This window comes from Zootoca vivipara, chromosome 13 (assembly GCF_965207765.1).
Source record: "Zootoca vivipara chromosome 13, rZooViv2.hap1.1, whole genome shotgun sequence".
NCBI classification, from domain to species: Eukaryota; Metazoa; Chordata; class Lepidosauria; order Squamata; family Lacertidae; genus Zootoca; species Zootoca vivipara.
The window spans coordinates 40,561,072-40,581,903 of NC_142596.1; the positions used below are offsets into that span (position 1 = coordinate 40,561,072).

The window sequence follows — 20,832 nt, forward strand, 5'->3', positions numbered from 1 at the left end:
AATTGCAAAAACAAAATAAAAAAGAGCTCTTTTCATTGCCAGGTTGTGCTTAACGCTGTTTTTAACCATACATCACTTGAACCAAAAGGATGTGTGCAACCTGGTTCTCTTTCATTGCTACAAAGCCGAGCTCATGAACACATCTGATCAGACACAGCCTGGGAGAATGGCAAACCGGTCTGGTGGCCAAGCTGCCAATTATCTTTCAGCAAAGACCTCAATGGAGTGATTACCGGTACGTGGCAAACAAACAGCAGTTCCCAGAAGGAACGGTGCCAAGTGCCGCCCCGCAGGTGGACCTGTAACGCCCCAGCACTTTGGGGGATAATGCTGTGTTTCTACAATGGCTAAGCTTTTAATTGATGCTGGTGAGGGAGACGAGGTCAGCTTTCTTCCATCTCATAAGGGCATCTCACATTAACAGCGGGTAGGAAGGACAATCCTGTTGGATGCAGAGGGCATCCCCATGCTCTTTCACGCTTCATGCTTGCTAAACAAAATGAGAGCAGTGAGCAGAAGACTAGATAGGAGCTGACTCCCAAGGAAAGCGTTTGTCACTGGTAATGAGTTCTCCAGGGGACGAGGCTCTGCTTGTTTGGCACAGATACCACCTTAGCAACACAAACAGCAGAAACATATTACAGTATCCTAGTGGATGCAGGAGGAGATGCTGGACTAGATAGAGCCTGGATGTGGGGACCATTGGTCCTCCAGATGTTGCTGAACTATCATCTTCATCATCCTCTGATGGGAGTTGTAGCTCAGCAGCATCTGGAGGGCCAAACGTTTCCCACTCCTGAGTTAGACTTTTACCCTGATCCAGTAGGTGTCTTAGGTATGTATTTAGTAAGGGAAGTCCCTATTATCTAGTAAATGGCTCACTGCTCGTATTCATCTCATGGTGATGATCAGCTCAGGTTTCAAGAACATAAGAAGAGAATTAAGGACCTAAGAAGAGCCTGCAGGATCAGGCCAATGGCCCATCTAGTCCAGCATCCTGTTCTCGCAGTGAAGAACCAGATGCCTGTAGGAAACAAGCAAGCAGGATTTGAACACAAGAGCACTCATCCCTTCTTGTGCAAGCTGCACCTCCAGTTTCCAGTTCCTGGCTTTGGGCAGTATTCTGTCCCAGGCAACAGTCCAAGATGCGGTTCACATCAAGTGAGGCAGGTGTAATGGGAGTGGGTGGGTGGGCTTGTGGCAAGTCCTGAGACACCAGATCACACACCAATAGCACCAGTTCCAACTCCAGAAATGTATGGGTTATTGTGCTAATTTTACTGGTTATAGTGCTAGCACTTCTTCCCCAGTTTCTAATATTCCTTTTTACATTGAAGCACCATGTTGTGTTATGGAACTGAGGCTTTTTTAAAAAAAAAACAACAACATTCCACCATATTGTGCTAAAGTTTAAAAGGGCAGGAAAAGACCTTATTTTGTCAATGCAAAACTCAAGCAAGAGTTAATGGGGTTGCAAATGGATCCCCCCCCCCTGAAAACAACCAACACCAGAAAAGTGCTAAATCTCTGCTAGATTTCCAGAAGTGGCTTTCACATTATGGGGATGACCACCCAAAGTGCAAAAATGAACAAGCAAACAGCACAAAGATGGACTTAGGTGTCATCTAAATGCAGTCAGACTCAGCTCAGGTTCCAGCAAGGCAAGATAAAACACAGCAGAGGGCAAGTCTGGACAAGCAAGGTAAATGTGACACCTAGTCTAGAAGATTATTATTATTATTGTTGTTGTTGTTGTTGTTGTTGTTATTATTACCCCACCCATCTGGCTGGGTTTCCCCAGCCACTCTGGGCGGCTTCCAACAGAATATTAAAATACAATAATCTATTAAACATTAAAAAGCTTCCCTAAGCAGGGCTGCCTTCAGATGTCTTCTAAAAGTCTGGTAGTTGTTTTTCTTTTTGACATCTGGTGGGAGGGCGTTCCACAGGGCAGGTGCCACTACCGAGAAGGCCCTCTGCCTGGTTCCCTGTAACTTGGCTTCTCGCAGCGAGGGAACCACCAGAAGGCCCTCAGCGCTGGAGCTCAGTGTCCGGGCAGAACGATGGGTATACTGGACTACATACCCTCCAAGTATCCCCATTTTCCTGGAACAGTATCAGAATTACACAAGCCATCCCGGTTTTTGATTTGATCACAGAATGTCTTGGTTTTCCTTTTTCCTTCCCTCCATGTCTTGGAGAACAATTAAATTTGGTGTATGTGTGTAGGGGCAAGTGCAGAGTCCTGCTTATATGGAAAATAAAATCCCAGCTGAACCAAATGTTTAAGCCGTCATATGAAGCCCTTCCTATAATCTTGAAGGAAATGTTCACCAATCCTCTTTACATTCTTTAATTGCAATGCTTCCGCAGCCAGCAATTTATTTGGACATGCAGGGCGTATTTATTTCTTCATTGTAAATGGAGCCTTACACTGTCTACTCAGAAGTAAGTTCTGTTGTGTTCAAGGGATGCATTATTATTTCTCAGGTCTTCTCGGTGGTGGCGCCTGCCCTGTGGAACGCCCTCCCAACAGATGTCAAAGAGGAAAACAACTACCAGACTTTTAGAAGACATCTGAAGGCAGCCCTGTTCAGGGAGGCTTTTAATGTTTAATAGATTATTGTGTTTTATTTTTCTGTTGGAAGCCGCCCAGAGTGGCTGGGGAAACCCAGCCAGATGGGCGGGGTATAAATAATTTATTATTATTATTATTATTATTATTATTATTATTATTATTATTATTATTCAAATGGTACAACTGGTAACTGCCTGTTTATTCCTCAAAACAGAAGCATATTTTTTTCTTTATACCCCTATGCTGTCATCTCCTGAGATTTCCCATCATCCTCCCTCAGTCTTGCCAAGGGAGTCAAAATTCACTGAAAACATGGTACTTGGAGGCAGAATTATGCAGATTGATTTAATGTGCCTAATGTATTCATAACAAAGAATGGTGGTTGCCCTAAACCAATGGCTTTAATTGAATCACAATTCCATCCCTTAATAGGTGTTTTAATATTTTAAATAGCTATGCCCAAGGGCCTTTATGCAGCTCAACAAACTTATGCTAAGCCATCATTAACTTTAGGCATTTTGCCCAAATTGCTATGATGAGTGGAAACAGTACAGCGCTAAGGCACAAGTGGAGCAAGAAAATGAAGAACCACACTTAGAGGAAAACAAGAGGAGTTTCGGGACAATGGCGGCTCAGTATCAATATATGCCTGTTCTGTTCTTAATTCTAAGTGAGCAGTTATTGTACCAGGGCTGGTATCAGCAAATGGTATTCTTGGGCAGTTGCCAGGGCCCCAACAACCTGGTTCACAGCTCTGAGAAATGCTAGGCAGCTGGGTCTAGCTGCTGTTGTAAATGTTAAGGTTATATATATATATATATATATATATATATATATATATATATTCATAAACATGTACATGAATGTACAGGCACATGTCTGAAACAGCACAGGAAGACAGGCCTGACTGACACCATTTTGACTCTCTCTGACCAGAATCACACACACATTTCCACATGACTATCAACTTGGGAGCCATAATCCTGTAAGCCGGAGTCTCTGCCAACTGGACATTTCCCCATAAATGGTGCCAGACTACTAGCCATCTCATTCACAATGGAAGACTCCTCCGAACAAAAGATAGTGATCAACTTTTAAGAAACTGTTAATTTCTCTTTGTGTTTAGGAATTCACACCTGGGAGGGGTAAGAGGAGGACTAGGAGAGGTGTCAAAGTTGCTCAGATTTCTACCTTGAACCCTCCCTTTTTGTGAGGTATTGATTATGTAGCTGTGATGTAGGAATGATGTATTTTGGGTGTGTTTCTTGGTGATGGGAAAACGGATAAAAATGGAGGTTCTCTTTTGTTCTGGGTTCCTTCCTTGATCTCTTGTGTGAGGGGAAGGACCCTGTTGCAACAGCAAAAATAAAGGCTTTGCTTCTCAAAAATTATCTGGTTGGCCTCTGTTATATTCTCCGACCGATGGAGAACCCAATAAGGGCTCTTGTGTACCCCATAAGGGAATAAGAGCAGATTGTTTGCTTATTACACTGCCATTTTAACTTCCCACATTGTCCAGAACCAAACATCATACTGGGGCCTTGTAGGAGATTAAAATGGTGCCCCCTGTCCATCTTGAACTGCTTGAAGTAGTGCAGCCCCTTGACACAACTGCCATTTGAGTGAGTCAGGGTCCACCAGAGAGTGTCAGGCTAAAATCTGGAAGACCAGGCTTCAAATCCCCATGAATCTCAACTGGGTGACCTCAGACTCTTAGCCCTAACCTGCCTTGCAGGGTTGTTGCATGGATAATATGGAGAGGGTTAGAGAGAGCCATCTCCACCACCTTGTGCTCTTTGAAGGGATGATTGGAGGTGAGTGTTGTACTGAATGAATGAATGAGCGAACGAACGAACGAATGAATATTGGCATTGGCAGTCTGAATGGGAGTGTTTTCCTCCAATCCAAATATTTTTATTTATATATTTGGAGGTGGGGAATTATAAACCACCCTTTATTCAAAATAGGATTCCAGGGTGGCAGAAACATTGCAACACAAACTGATATGAATAAAATGAAGAAGACTAAAACTGTTCAACAATCAAAAATTACTGCTACCAGTAGTAGTATCAGCCCCGGGCAATCTGGATAAGGTCTGGAATGGGGAATACAGGGTTAAAGCCCCACATCACCCTCCACTTCATTGCTATCCCCCCCATACATGCCAGTTATTTACTTTTTTAAAAAAAGCAACAACAACAATAACTATGGAATTGTTAATTGTGTGAATGCCATACTGTATAGTTTTACCTGCACCACAAAACTTCCTGAACTCCTATATTAGCCCATAGCTGCCAAGTTTTCTCTTTTCTCGCGAGGAAGCCTATTCAGCATAAGGGAAAATCCCTTTAAAAAAGGGATAACTTGGCAGCTATGTATTATCCGTCTCCACCCCCCAAATCTCTGCTGGCACTGTAGGGTGAAATTATAGCTTCACCTGCAGCGGATTAGTTATTGAGCTGCAGTGAGAGGCCAAGGAAAGGCATGGCTAGTATACGTTTTCTTTTCTGCTCTTCGTGCCTTTAAAAAAAACAAAAAACGGATCATTGGTGAAACAAACAACTTCATTCTCACGGGGGAATAATCCTTTCCTGCGAAAGGCCCTTATAGTACAAACAAGACTCGTACGCTTTGGAGAAGCCAGATTGAGGAGCAGGAGTTGGCCAGAGCCTCTTCCCATCTCTGGTGGTGCAGGATAAACCCAAAGACATCTTGTCTAAACCATCTGCCTCCAGGTAACAATGGCTTGCTTGGTTTTGAGTTATCGGTTCTACCATGCACACCTTGAATTCTTTTGTGAATTCTTATCTATCCTTGCAACAGTCTTGTGAGGTAGGAAGGTTGCCTAGCATGAACTTTCTCATCGCTACTCCTACTGCCAAACTGGATGTGTTGTCATACTTAAAAAAAGGGGGGGGTAATAACTGGCAGGGGACTGATCTGGACCAAGAGAAGTCATGGGAGCTTTATGTAAGTTGTTTTGGACTGCTTTTAGTATTGTATTGTGTTGTAAGGGTGTGTTTTGCTGTTGTAAACTGCCCTTCAGGGCGAAGGGCAGGTAATTAATAATAGTAATCATAAATAATCATAATGTAACTCTTCGCCCCGTCCATAATACTGATTACAGATGTTGGAGATGTTGGGTTCAGTTCACATTCAAAAGGTGCGTCTAACTAATTGACCGTTCTCAAAACAATATGTGAATTGAAACGCAGCCATCCGTTGAAATTTGCACTTCTCCAAATTTTGCAATGCCTTTCTCAAACCAAATAATGAGGACAAAAACGAATATGCTAGCAGAAGTTGTGCAGAGACTTAGTGAAAATAACATACACAATTTCGTTGTGTTACCCGGGGCTTAAAAAAACCAGCAACCACGAATTGCTGCAGAAATGCTGAGAAATGTATTTAAGATTGGAAAATGAGAACCTGAGATGGGCAAAACTGACAGATCCTTCTACCCGCTAGTCAGGGATGTTGTACTTGTGTGCCCTGTGTGTCTATTTTGTATTCTTTTTAAATGTGTGTCCTACTGTTTTTTGTGCATTTAACTATTTCCCCCCCCCCCCATTTTTATTGTTCATTGTCTTGAGACAATTGGGTAGAAGGCAGTTAATAAATTGATGATCATCCTGCATTGCATATCCTATACAATACAAATAAAAATAAACATCCAAGACAGAGACATAATAAATATTTTTTAAAAAATACATTTGTCTGGAAAAGCTTGCTGGAACAAAAATGTCCTTAGTTATTTCCAGAAATTATAAGTAGTGGCTAGAGTAGCTGGACTTGATGACATCTAAGTCAACAGTTCTATGGTTCTACAACAAATAATGATTCATTTTCTCTTTTCTTGAAGGACCAAACCACCAATGACCCCAGGCCCACTCACATTGCAACATGAAAATCTTACTCAACCTCAAAACACTCAGGCCTGTCTGGAGCTGCCAAGCACTTTGCAGGGCATTCCAGAATGGCAACAAGGGGTTCGCTTCACTCAGCCTTTCATACTACGAATCTATTAACCGGGGTGACAAGGAGGTCCCAGAGTACTTTAATTTTGCAAGCGATGTGCTGGATCAATGGTCCAAAGCAGAAAAGGTAACCTTTCTTCCCACTTAGGGTAGCAATAATTTCCTGCTTTACTGGGGTGATATGCCAAGACAGTGCTTGAATTGGGGAGGAAAGAGAATCCAATAAAGAGAGATGCCTCATTCCTGGCCTCTGCCAATTTTTAGCCAAATTGCATCCCCTGTAACCTTCAGAAAAGAGTAGCTAAGATAAGTGTCTCGAAAGATAAGGAGACCGGGAGCCCTCAACCCACTTAACCACTTAGTCAGGCAAAAACAGTCATTTATTCATGGTCTCTTTGAGTGAATGGGATGTTTTAACCTAGCTTGTAAAAACACCTTTTGATTTTTCTTTGTTTTATTTTTCTCCAGTTTTAACATGTTTGTTTGTTTGTTTGCTTGCTTGCTTGCTTGCTTGCTTTTACTGCAAATCACCTAATTACTTCAATAAAAAAGAGCGACCAATAGCAACTTATTATTATTATTATTATTATTATTATTATCATCATCATCATCATTCTCGGTAGTAGGTAGGTAGGCCCTTCTCGGTAGTGGCACCCACCCTGTGGAACGCTCTCCCATCAGATGTCAAAGAGAAAAACAGCTACCAGATTTTTTGAAGACATCTGAAGGCAGCACTGTTTAGGCTTTTAATGTTTTGTTTTATTTTTCTGTTGGAAGCTGCCCAGAGTGGCTGGGGAAACCCAGCCAAATGGGTGGGGTATAAATATATTATTATTATTACTAGTCTCATTCAGCCCGTTAAGAAAACGGGCGCTAGAGGTGCGACGGGGCCGCCTTCCCTCCTTTTCTGCGCTCGGCCGCGGGGCGCGCCGGGAACGCAATTAAACAAAGCGCTCTCCCATCGTGTCCCGCGACCGAGTGCAGAGAGGGAGGGAAGGCCGCGGCCCCACCGCTCCTCCCACGGGCCAGGTAGGGTTGTCAGGAGGAGGAGGAGGCGGACCAAGATGGCGGCATCGGGTTTTGGGGCCGCGGCCCACGGCGGCAGGAGCCGGACCGGGCTCCCGCGGCCCCGGAGCCCGATGCCGCCATCTTCGTCCGCCGCTGCAGGGGAACGGGAGGCAGAGGGTTGAGGGAGGGAGGGAATGCGTGCGTGTGTACATCCCGCCTCTTCGTCCAGTCCCTGTGTCCGTGGGGCACATGCGCATTAGCACGGACACAGGGACACAGGGACTGGACGCAGAGACACAGGGACTTTATTATATAGGATTATTATTGTTGTTGTTGTTGTTGTTGTTATTGCTGCTGCTGCTGCTACTATTACTCTGTTCTGAAGGTTGCTTCCACAAAGCTTACATGGTGGTTAAACTATGCCCAGACTTTATTGAGGATTCGTTCCAATTTGTTTGCACAGCCTGTATTTACGTATTGATAAAAGGGCTGGAGACTTACTTAATTTTTTTGCAAAGGGGGGCGGGGGGCTGCTGTTGTAGGATAGAACCTTATCCATAAAGTCTCTACCATAAACTGGAGAACACCGTGAAACTGTTGCTGTTTTGCAGGATGGAAGCAGGGCATCCAATCCAGCCCTCTGGTGGATAGATGGCAAAGGAAATGAAGTGAGATGGAGCTTTGAGGAGCTGGGAGTCCTGTCACGGAAAGCGGCCAATGTGCTCTCTGGCCCATGCGGTCTGCAAAGAGGAGACCGGGTGGTTCTCATTCTGCCTCGAGTCCCAGAATGGTGGCTGCTGAATGTGGCATGCATTCGGTCAGGTAAGCACATCTTGGGTGCTCTGGAAACTTTAGAACCTACTGTGGGTACCAGTCACAAAATGGCTGCTGTGGGGTTGTATGTAGTACAGTGGTACCTCGGTTTACAAACACAATTGGTTCCAGAAGTCTGTACTTAACCTGAAGCGTACTTAACCTGAAGTGAACTTTCCCATTGAAAGTAATGGAAAGTGGATTAATTCGTTCTAGACAGGTCCGCGGAGTACTTAAACTGAAAATACTCAAACCGAGGCGTACTTAAACCGAGGTATGACTGTATGACATAATCAATCAAATCTTTATTACGGTCACCAACCAGCACAGTAAATTATTGCATTACATCATCAAAATTAATTTTTTAAAAATAAACTAAAATAATTTATCAGGGATCAGCCGTCATTTGATCTTTAAATAATATATTAAAAATGTATTTACTATACACTACAAATTAAAAACAGAATCTTTCTAACTCTGATCAGGAGTTAATTTGAGTGCCTCCTGTATAGGCGCACCGGATTTTAATAGCATCGGCGCAAAATCTTGCCACCATGGCGGTGACATTTGGGTTGGAGTCTGAAAGGAGCCATTTGGTATGGAGTTCTTCAGATTGTCCAGGGAGCTCATCAAGTATCTTTGAGATAGATTCATTTCGCAAGTCTCTATAAAGAAAGCAACGGAAGAATACAAGGTCAATGGTCTCAACTTCTCCAGAATTGCACAGGCAGAGTCTGTCTTCTAAGGGGATCCGTCTGAACTTCCCATATAAAACAGCTGAAGGCAAAATGTGATATGACATAAATTGGCTGCTGCATCTAAAAAGGAGACAAAGACACAAAATGGACCATGGACCAGAGGTTCTCCACCACTGCTAAGCAGGTCTGGGCCTGCATTCCGTCTTAGAAGAAAAGTGGGCGTATAGTCCCGTCCTGCCCCCCCCCCACTTTCCTTCTATACGCCCAGGGAAGAAGAAAAAGTTCCATTGAAAGAAGAAGGGATATTGAAGATGATGGACCATGCGGAGATGGCAAGGCTGACCAGGAAGATCAGGCACCAAGAAGATAACAAATTTAATAGAGAATGGCATAACTTTATAGACTATAATATTAAAGAACGCTGAAAAAGTTTAAAAACATTTGCAGGATTTACATAACACTTGTTATTTAAAATAACAACGGATAAAAATGAAGTATAACAATTTGGATGAATGCAATTATATGCAGTTTAAAATGCTGAATTTTGGAAGCCAAGGGAGGGGTGGAGGGAGGTCTGGGGGTTCAGGGAACCCCATAAAGATACATGACCATGGTTTTATGAAAATGTGTGTGTGTGTATGTGTAAAACTGTTTTTTCTTGTTGAAACTTTGGGAAAAAAATTAAAGGAAGAAAAGGGGGATAATAAGGTAAAAGCACAAGTGAATCCTTAAAACCTAAACACCATTTTGAATGTGTTGGTCTTCTAGGGATTGTGTTCATGCCAGGGACACCTCAGCTGACGGCCAAAGATATCCAGTACAGACTCCAGGTTTCGAAGGCCAAGTGCATCATTACCCATGACACCTTGACCCCTGCAGTGGACTCCATTTCATCTTCCTGCCCCTTTCTGAAGACAAAGTTGCTGCTCTCCAAAGGCAGGAGGGGGGGCTGGCTGAACTTCAAGGAGCTCCTTGAGTGAGTAGCAGTGCCCTTGTTTATACGGCAGGAGAAATGCCCAGGTAGGGTCCAGAACTGGCAATGCTTGGCTCAGCCCACATCTCAACATGCACGTTCCTCAGATTACTGAATGTGGCCCCTGTGTGATACCACTTTTAACAGTCATGGCTTCCCCCAAAGAATCCTGGGACTTTAACAGTCATGGCTTCCCCCAAAGAATCCTGGGAAATGTAGTTAAGAATGCTGAGTTGTTAAGAGACCTCAGAGTGCTACTATTCACAGAGTGGTTTAGCAATCAATTCCTCTTCCCAGGGGATGCTGGAAACTGTAGTTCTCTGAGGGGAATAGGGGTCTTCTAACAATTCTCAGCCTGTTGTCTTTGTCCATGGAGTTTTCTTGGCAGGGATACTGGAGTGGCTTGCCAATTCCTTCTCCAGGTGGATCACGTTTGGTCAAAACATAACTTCTCCAAGTTATTTAAGCCCCTTCGCCACGACAAGGCAGTGATCCATGAAAAGCAATGACAAACCTAGACAGCATCTTAAAAAGCAGAGACATCACCTTGCCTACAAAGGTCCGTATAGTTAAAGCTATGGTTTTCCCAGTAGTGATGTATGGAAGTGAGAGCTGGACCATAAAGAAGGCTGATCGCTGAAGAATTGATGCTTTTGAATTGTGGTGCTGGAGGAGACTCTTGAGAGTCCCATGGACTGCAAGAAGATCAAACCTATCCATTCTGAAGGAAATCAGCCCTGAGTGCTCACTGGAAGGACAGATCGTGAAGCTGAGGCTCCAATACTTTGGCCACATCATGAGAAGAGAAGACTCCCTGGGAAAGACCCTGATGTTGGGAAAGATTGAGGGCACAAGGAGAAGGGGACGACAGAGGACGAGATGGTTGGACAGTGTTCTCGAAGCTACCAACATGAGTCTGACCAAACTGCGGGAGGCGGTGCAAGACAGGAGTGCCTGGCGTGCTATGGTCCATGGGGTCACGAAGAGTCGGACACGACTAAATGACTAAACAACAACAACAACAATTCTCAGCACCCTTAACACCTTACAGATTTTTTTGGGGGGGGGAGGAACGGCTGTTTATAATATCAGAGAATATAAGAATCAGAGAATTGTAGTGTTGGAACGGACCAAGAGGGTCATCTAGTCCAACCCCCTGCAATGCAGGAATCTTTTGCCCAATGAGAGCCTCATACCCACGACCCTGAGATCAGAGGCAGATTTGGTGGAGCTCACCCAGTTTGGCCGCCTTGGGCACTGAGCTGAGAGGGCACTGCAAAAATGACTTAGAACCAAAGGTGAGGGTGGGGGGGCACTGAATTTTGGCATCACACATTGAAATTAGAAATGCCAAAGTTCGCCACTGCTGAGATTAAGAGCCTCGTGCTCTATTGACTGAGCATAATAGTACTTGAAGTGTATGACTGGAGACCACAACTGGTGTTGGAAAGCCGCCTGCCCTATAAGTTTCCCACAACTCCTCAGAGCTCCTGATGTGGCATCACTCTTGGGCATTATGGGAAGTAAAAATGGCAGGCAGTTTCCCTGATCTGGCCACTACTTCCAAGAATATTGGTGATGGGGGCTGGTAAAGTCCAGGCGACCATCAAAACTGCAGCCAGCTCTGGCAAAGGCCCATCTCATCCAACATCTTGTTCTCACAGGGGCCAACCAGATGCCTCATGGGAAGTCCACAAACAAAACCTGATTTCAGCTGCCCTCTCTTCGCTTGCGATTCCCAAGCAGTGGTATTCAGGAGCATACAGTTAGTTGCTCATGGGTGTCGGCACAGGAGGTTCATGTGGCAATTGCATGACCGACACAAAGCCACATTAATAGGCTCCCACAGTTGGCACTTATGAAGTTGGCCCCTGTTATAGCATCTGTTTGCACCCTCTGCTTGTACATTTAAATACAGAAGACATGGACGTTCACTTCTTTGACCTGTAACCTTTCTTGACTTTCTTGAAGTGTGGCCCCTTCTGATCACAGCTGCGTGAAAACCAAGAGCGATGAACCAATGTCGATCTACTTCACAAGTGGAACTACTGGGTCTCCAAAAATGGCAGAGCATTCGCAAAGCAGTTTAGCTCTTGGTTTGGCATTATCTGGAAGGTATAGTTCTATAATTTGCTTGTGTTTTTCTAAATCTCCAGGAAGCATTAAAACATTAAACTCTCTCTCTCTCTCTGGAGCAGGGATAGACAAATCATTTTCCCGTTTTCTCACTTTCTCATTTTTCCAGTCTTAAATTCGCTTCTCCATATTTCTGCAGCAATCTGATTATTATTTTTTTTTAAAAGAATCCTTTCAGTGAAAATTTCAGTGACAATTTCTACTAATAAATACAATTTTGTATGCTATTTTGACAAACGTACACATTTTGACAAGTACATTTTGAATACTGTTTTTGTGAATATGTGCATATATGTGCACACTTTACCCAAATGTAATGCATGTTTTGTACACACTGCTGGGTTGGAGAGCTGCCTTGCAAAATTCGGAAAACTGAGGATTTTACAAGATAGTGGTGTTTTGGTTCGCCTATTGTTTCCCAAAGTGTGAATTTGGTAAATTCAACTTTTAAATGCAAAGTGAATCAATTTTCTACCCCATCCCCAAGTTCAAGGGCGGAGAAATTGAACCTGGTGGGCAAAGGAAGTGAGGTTTGCAGGCTGCCACCCATCCACTGATCGTTTTCCATATCCTCTCTGACAGTCTCTGGGCAGGGTGAAAGACACAGCTTTTCTTGTACGTATTAATGCAGACTCCCATCTCTCAACCTCTGTCTCTCGCAGGTATTGGCTGGACATAAGGCCTTCAGACATCATCTGGAACATGTCTGATACAGGCTGGGTGAAGGCAGGCCTGGGGAGTGTTTTTGCCCCATGGCTTCGAGGCGTCACCGTCTTTGTACACAGCATGCCCCAGTTTGAGCCGAGAGAATTCCTAAATGTAAGAAAACAAGTCCTATCTTGGGGGGTGTAAGTTATGTTTCACACTCTCTGCCAACTGGGTTAAATAAAAATAAAAATAAAACAGCCCATGGAACCTTAACCAAGTGAAATGATCTGCAGGTCGCAGCCAGAGGGTCAGTGTGGCCCTTCAGGCCTCTCTGTCTGGCCCTTAGAACTGTCCCCTGGCCTGCCACTTCCTGACCATGCATCACAGTGTTTTTCCTGGTTGGGAATGGATCCTTGAACTTTGATAGTGCTTCTTGCTTGGCTGGATGGAGGATAGACAGTGGAATATGCCAGCATGTGGATACCAGCCTGCAGTGCAGTGGTTAAGGGGGGAAAATGCATTTGTTGCTTTGATCATTTTTGCCCCCAGCCTCACCCAACACTGGCCTATGGCTCTCAGGGGGTTTACTAGAAAAAAATGTGGCCCTCAGGCTAAAAAGGAGTCATCATCCCTGTCTTAGGTTCTGAAGCTCTGGGCTGTCACCCAGCCTTGCTCCAGCACAACTGTGAAATTGCCCCACTACCTACTATGTTACCATTTGAGATGTACTTATTCATTTGAAAATTTTAATATCTATAAGTTATTAAATTATTGTATTTTAATCCTTCTGTTGGAAGCCGCCCAGAGTTGCTGGGGAAGCCCAGCCAGATGGGCGGGGTATAAATAATAATAATAATAATTATTATTATTATTATTATTATTATAATTATTGAGCAGTGTTTCCCAAACTTGGCCCTCCAGCAGTTTTTGGACTGCAACTCCCATCATCCTTAGGTAGCAGGACCAGTGGTAAGGAATGATGGCAACTGTAGTCCAGAAACAGCTGGATACCCAAGTTGGGGAAACCCTGATGTAGTGGATAGATTTTCAGACTACGACCTGGGAGATGTAGGTTCAAATCCCCATGCATTCATGAACCTCACTGGTTCATGGTCCAGTCACTAACTCCTACCCTAACCCATGTTGCAGGGTTGTTGTGAGGATAAAATGGATAATGGCTCTTTGGATAAAGGGAAGGCTCAAAATGTGCTCTTGTTACCCATGAAGCGAAAGATATTTTTCATTGTGAGTTTGTGCTTTTCTTCCCACTCTTCCCTTCCTACTTTCTCTAGACTCTCTCCCAGTATCCAATAACGACAGTGTGCAGCGCCCCGACAGCCTATCGCATGTTGGTGCAGCATGATCTTACCAGGTACCCTGTGCTATTGTTTTGCATCAGGAATGTCGACATTCTTTTGTGGTTGCCATTCAGCCTTGGAATGAAAAACACCCCCTCTGTATCTGCCCACCAGAATGATCCTCCCAGCCTGCACATCAAAGTTCTGCAATCCTGTATCTAGCGCACTATGCACCAATGTGCTGGCGGGGAAAACCACGGCATCACCAGTGGCGTAGTGTGGGTTGCCAGTGCCCGGGGCTGCACGGGTGGGAGAGAAACGGACGGAGTAGGCATGTTCATTCAACCGCCTAATGGCGTCCACGTCACCCGGTGATCGCAGCCACAGAGATAAGAAAAGAAGAGTTTTTCCATTGTCTGGAGGGGTCACTTCCTGGTTCACGTGGAGAATCCATTTTCAATGGAGCCCAGTGACATTAAAAAAAAAAAATTAAGGAAAGCACTCCAACCCCTTCCTCTTATTTCTGTTAAGCTACAGGTTCAAGAGCCTGAGGCACTGTTTGACAGGAGGGGAGCCGCTCAACCCGGAGGTGATGGTGCAATGGAAAAGGCAGACGGGTCTGGATATCTATGAAGGCTATGGACAGACTGAAGTGGTAGGCCCAATTTAGCGGGTCAGCATTCCAAGCGAAATAAACCAGGGCACAACGGAACATCCTTTGTTGTTGGAGCAAAACAAGAGATGCTTAATGCAGTGGAACCTAACCAAGTGAATGTGCTTAGCCAAGGTCATAATAACCATCCTCCTTCATAAAGTGTTCAGTTAATTTGTTGCATCTATATCCCATCTTCCCTCCTAGGAACTCAAGGTAGTGGACAGGGCCACATTTCCCAGAGTTCCCTGGGAAGAGGGGTCTCCTAACATCTCTCAGCATCCTTAATGAACAACTGCTGCCAGGATTCTATGAAGGAAGCCATGACTGCTTAAAGTGGTATAATACTGCTTTAAATGCACAGTGGAAACGGGGCTTAGTTTTTATATAGAGTACACCCGTTGAAATAAATGGACCTCAATTAGCCATGCCCAATAATTTCAACTGGTTTACTCTGAGGAGAACTTGGTCGGAGACAGCCCATTTAAAAGCAATCATCAAAACAATAATTTCAGAGTTGCCCAGGACAGCATCAAATTGGCAGCCATCAAATTCCTGGGTGAACAGGAATGTTAATAATGAGGGCATTCCACAAATGGGGAGCCACCGCTAAGAAGGTTCTGTCACAGGTCTGTACAAACTGAGCTATCTGCTCGACATTTTAAAGTGGAATAAAAATGCAACTTGCGAAGATGATCAAGGGTTGGAAAACTTTTGTTTGCTGCAGGGTATTATATCGCAAAATGAGAAAGGGAAGAAAATTAAACCTGGGTCCATGGGCACACCCGCTCCACCTTATGATGTTCAGGTAAGAGGGCAGCTAACTCGTCAGGTGGGTCTAGTGGAAATATGGAAATAAGATGTGGAAGACAAGTTGCAAGAAAGTAGTAATGATATCTTTGTGTTTAGAGGTGTTTCCTCCCCCCTTCTAAACCCTAACTATACTTGCCTTTTTTTTCTAGATTATAGATGAAAACGGCAATATTTTGCCTCGTGGGGAAGAAGGAGACATTGCCATTAGAATAAAATCCAAGAGGCCATTTTGTTTCTTTTCCCACTATGTGGTAAGCAGTTCATTTCTATGCAAGACAGTTCCCTCTGCAGAGTTTCCGGTAATCAAATTGAAGCGGCCGTTTTGTTTCTCTCGCTAGATGCTAAGCAATTTATATACAACACAACGTTTCCCCTTTGATTTTCAGTATGTCAAATCTAAGTGGCCGTTTTGTATTTTCTCTTGCTTCACAGTAAATTTAGATACGAGTTCTTACCCCTCTCTAGATCTGTACACCAAGTCAAATCGCCCATTTCCCCCCCCCCTCTTGTTATACGGTAAGGGGTATCAATTCTCTGTACGTCAATGTAATTGCAATACGTTGGCAACATTTTTACCACCGTAACCAGGGGTGGGGAAACCCTTGCCCTTGAGTTTAAATAGGCCTGCCAAGCCTACCCATTTGGTCCACAAGGCCACTTTGCAGCTGGGCCAAAGGGACTTGTGCAGCTGATCGGCAGAGCTTGAATAGCACAGTACAGAGAGCAAAATGGGTCACCCGATGTCATTGTGGTTTCAATGTCCTTATATTAGGATACTGGATTAGATGTGGCAGTGTCTGGATCGTGCAGGCTCTCCTTATGTTCTTATGATTGCAGCCTAAGGGGGCCATTGCAAAAAATGACCCCACTCCCCCCATAACTTAACCAATTCCTCAATTCTAAGTGTGTTCGAAAGCACACCAGTGCAAGTAGATAAATAGGTACTGCTGCGGCGGGAAGTTAAATGGCATTTCCGTGCGCTCTGGCACTTGTTGTGGTCCTCCGTATGCCAGAAGCGGTTTAGTCATGCTGGACACAAGTTGTCTGTGGACAAATGCTGGCTCCCTCGGCCTAAAAGCGAGATGAGCGCCGCAACCCCATAGTCACCTTTGACTGGACTTATCCACCCAGGGGTCTTTTACCTTTACCTTTTTTACTGCAGGATTAGGAATTATTTCCTAGGTAAGAGCAGCAGCCAGAGACTCCTGATTCACATAGACATATTGTTGTGTTTATTGTAAGGATAATCCGGAGAAAACTGCTTCAGTCTTCCGTGGGAATTTCTACATTACTGGAGACAGAGGGCTAATGGATGAAGATGGATATTTATGGTTTGTTGGGCGATCCGATGATGTTATCATCTCTTCTGGGTTTGTACATTGCAGAATGTGTTACTACAGAGAGGAGCAAGTATTTGTTAATATTTCTAGGCCACTTTCCCACTGGTTAGCCTTCAAAACGGCCAACAGATTTTTAAAGCAAAATGACAATAGATACAAATGCACAAAATACACAGGAAAACTGGAAAACAAGGGGAAATGGCTAATTATAACGAAACAGAACACGAACCAGGAAGCAGATAGGTGACTCAAGGCCGAAGGCCTGATTAAATAAAACAGTTTTACTCGTACACCATACCCTCCAACTTGTCCAGGCCCAAAACTGGGATGCACGTCTTCCGGGTGAGTTACGTGATCCGCACAAGATCGTGGCCCCAAATAAAGCCCTTTTGGGAGGTGAGATTGCAGCGTGAGATCACACAAGATTGCTGCACCCAAAATTGCTGCCATGCTTGCACATGAAAAACGGTCCCGGTGGCCGCTCCCTGTCACCAGTATGGCAACCGCATTCTGGATTAGCTGTAGTTTCCAAGTCACCTTCGGAGTCAACTGGGCTTTTTGTTGTTGTTGCTTCCAGGTATCGTATTGGGCCTTTTGAGGTGGAAAGTGCTCTGATTGAGCACCCAGCAGTGGTCGAATCGGCTGTGGTGAGCAGTCCAGATCCTGTCAGAGGGGAGGTAATGAAATGTTGAATAAGAAACTCAAATCCTATTTAATGCACAGCCTGGAAATTATGGTTGTCTACAAGGCAGAGGCTGACACGAGGATTTGCAGGCTACAAATGTTCCCATCTTTGCATGGTGTCATCTTTACAGGGTTACCAACTTTTTTTGGCTCAGTGGGAACACTGGGAATTTTGGAAAGTATAGGAATCGGGGCGTTGGGGAAACAGCAGCTGCTCCCGGGGGTAGGGCCTGAACCACTGGATTCAAATTACAAGGAAGGAAGGAGATTCCAACTAACATTAGGAAGAACGTTCTGATGGTAAGAGCTGTTCGACAGTGAAATGGACTCGCTCAGAAGATGGTGGAGTCTCCTTCATTTTTGAACAGAGATTGGATAGCCATGTGCCAGACATTCCTTAGCTGTGATTCCTGCATTGCAGGGGGTTGGACAAGTTGACCCTTGGGGGTCTCTTCCAACCCTACACAGTTCTATGATTCTACACAGGAACAAAGGAAGCCCTGAGAAAGAGGGGAAGATACTAAGTCGGAGGGCATGCGGGAGAGTAACTTGGGCTGTGTTCACACTCCTTTTTGATTCGCACTCGCTGCAATTACAGTGCTGGGTTTTTTATGTGTTCACATGACATTATCCAAAAGGCTTATGTCTCCTGTTTGATGTATTATTTCTCAAAACCAGCTTCTCCCGAGTTGGAGTCCTTGAGTTGCTCCTAATTTGTCTCTAGCCAAGATTTAGACCAGGCATCCCCAAAGTTCCAGATGTTTTGGACTACAATTCCCATCATCCCCGACCACTTGTTTGCAGGGGGCACGGCCGAAGGAACAACCCATGCTCTGGTATAGAAACAGGAAAATTTGTTCCTGAATTAAATTCCTCTCCTTATGGTTCTGAAGTCCTCCTGAACATTAAAAAAACAAAACATTCCCCAGCATGGTGTAGTGGTTAAGAGCGGTAGAGTCATAATCTGGGGAACTGGGTTCGTGTCTCCACATGCAGCTGCTGGGTGGCCTTGGGCTAGTCACACTTCTCTGAAGTCTCTCAGCCCCACTCACCTCACAGAGTGTTTGTTGTGGGAGAGGAAGGGAAAGGAGAATGTTAGCCTCTTTGAGACTCCTTCGGGTAGTGATAAAGCAAGATATCAAATCCAAACTCTTCTTCTTCATCATCATCATCTTCTTTAATTACTTATTGCTTTCAATTAACTAAAGTTGCAACATGTCCTGATTATGTTTTTTATCCTCCTTAGGTGGTGAAAGCTTTTGTGGTCTTATCTCCTTCCTTTGCATCACACAACCCTGAGAAGTTAACCCTTGAGCTGCAAGAACATGTCAAAAAGGTGACTGCTCCATACAAATATCCTAGAAAGGTGAGTTGCGTTAAAAAATGATCCCAAATAATATCCACATTTGCTTTTAGTATGGACAGGCTTTATCAATAGTGAAGCCTGTGTGTTCAGGAGCAGGATGTCTGTGAATACTAGTTCCTGAGGAGGGGGCTACTGGGTTTGTGCCTTACCAAGGACTTCCTGATTGGCCACCAGGAAAAGGAGGGTGCTGGGCTGAATGGAACTTTGGTCTGATCCAGGCATCCCCAAATTTGACCCTCCAACTGTTTTGGGACTACAACTCCCATCATCCCTAGCTAACAGGACCAGTGGTCAGGGATGATGGGAATTGCAGTCCCAAAACAGCTGGAGGGCGCCGAATTTGGGGGTGCCTGGTCTGATCTATAGCAGGGCTGCTGTTCCCATTTCAGCTTCACCCCTTCAGTGGCCAAATAGCATACTCTGATTTTCCTAACGTTTATAGGCATTTGCAATTTAATTCTGGTGCTTCCTTTTTTCTTCTTCTTCTTCTTCCATCAGATGGAATTTGTCCAAGAGCTGCCAAAAACCATCACAGGCAAAATTCGAAGAAATGTACTGAGGAAAAAGGAGTGGGGACCCATGTAGTTCTTTGCTGAGGTTCAGGCAAGAATTCTCCACCATCAGCATTAGGCTGGCATTTAAAATGTGTAGAATCAAGTGTGTGCTAAACTGTGTTAGGTTTAAGAGTATTTAGGTCATAATGTGGGCAGATGTTAAAAGTGATCACCTGATTCCAAACTATTTAATGGTACCTAACACATGCAAGGTTCAGATTAAAAAGGACAAGCAGGGGCTGCAACAAGATGTTGTAGCCAGTGGGTGCTCAGCTCTTATCAGGAGTATCCCAGTTCAGGGTTCCAGGATATGATCAGCTGTAAGAGAGGGGTGAGCATGAGCAATAACCCCACCCCTTTAAGTGTTTTGGTTTTTTTTAAAAGAAAACAGATTTTTCTTTTGTACTTTTTCTGCAACCTTTGAAGTTCCACCATTTGTGACAGTCATACCCTTTTGTTTCCCAGTGTTCCCATTTTGGCTACTTTCCTGTTGGCACTTGCCACCTGTGTTTACTATTTAGAGGGAGTGATTTGTTAGAAGGCTTCTCTGGGCTAATTTGTCATGAAAGAATATGGGTCGTGCATACAAGCATAGACCTGAGAGCCTGTCATTTAAAGATACCTTATTAGAAGAGATAGGGAGCCTGTGGTCTTCTGGATGTTGGTTGGACTCTGGCTCCCATCAGCCCCAGCCAGAATGGCTAGTGATCAGCTGACAATGGGTGTTGTTGTTTAACATCTGGAAGGCAACAGGTTCCCTGCCCTGTCTTTGAACTGATGTAGGAAGCTGCCTTACACTGAGTAAGACCTTCTCAGTTAGAATTAGACACAGGCCAGCCCAGGCATCCCCAAATTTCAGTCCTCCAGATGTTTTGGACTACAATTCCCATCTTCCCCAACCACTGGTCTTGTTAGCTAGGGATCATGGGAGTTGTAGGCCAAAACATCTGGAGGGCTGCAGTTTGGGGATGCCTGGGCTAGCAGAAGTTTTTTAGGATGTTGGACAGGGGCCTTTCGCAGTCCTTCCCTGATGATGTCAGGGATTGAACTTGGGACCTCCTGCATGCAACACATGCTATAAACTGTACCATTGAACTGCAGGGGTTGGGCTAGATGACCCTTTGGATCCCTCTCAACTCTACAATTATACGATTCTGTGATCCAAGAGGCAATAGTGAGCTAGATGGATTCTTGGCCTTATCCCACTTCATGTATTCCTTTATATAAGATGGCAACATTACATTGAAGTTGCTTGTTCCTTTTTTTAAAGTGGCAATTTTACAAAGTATACTTA

General features: G+C 44.4%; 1 protein-coding gene across 1 annotated transcript; it reads left to right on the forward strand.

Moving 5' to 3' along the window:
- Window positions 1-6,481: 6,481 nt before the first annotated feature.
- Window positions 6,482-19,569, forward strand: LOC118092728 (acyl-coenzyme A synthetase ACSM4, mitochondrial-like). The gene is made up of 13 exons (XM_035131181.3): window positions 6,482-6,682; window positions 8,175-8,385; window positions 9,843-10,050; window positions 12,019-12,162; window positions 12,846-13,002; window positions 14,124-14,203; window positions 14,661-14,784; window positions 15,509-15,589; window positions 15,744-15,845; window positions 16,837-16,964; window positions 17,512-17,611; window positions 18,865-18,984; window positions 19,483-19,569. The coding sequence occupies exons 1-13, from the start codon at window positions 6,482-6,484 to the stop codon at window positions 19,567-19,569; spliced, it is 1,743 nt and encodes a 580-aa protein (XP_034987072.1).
- The last annotated feature ends 1,263 nt before the right edge of the window (window positions 19,570-20,832 follow it).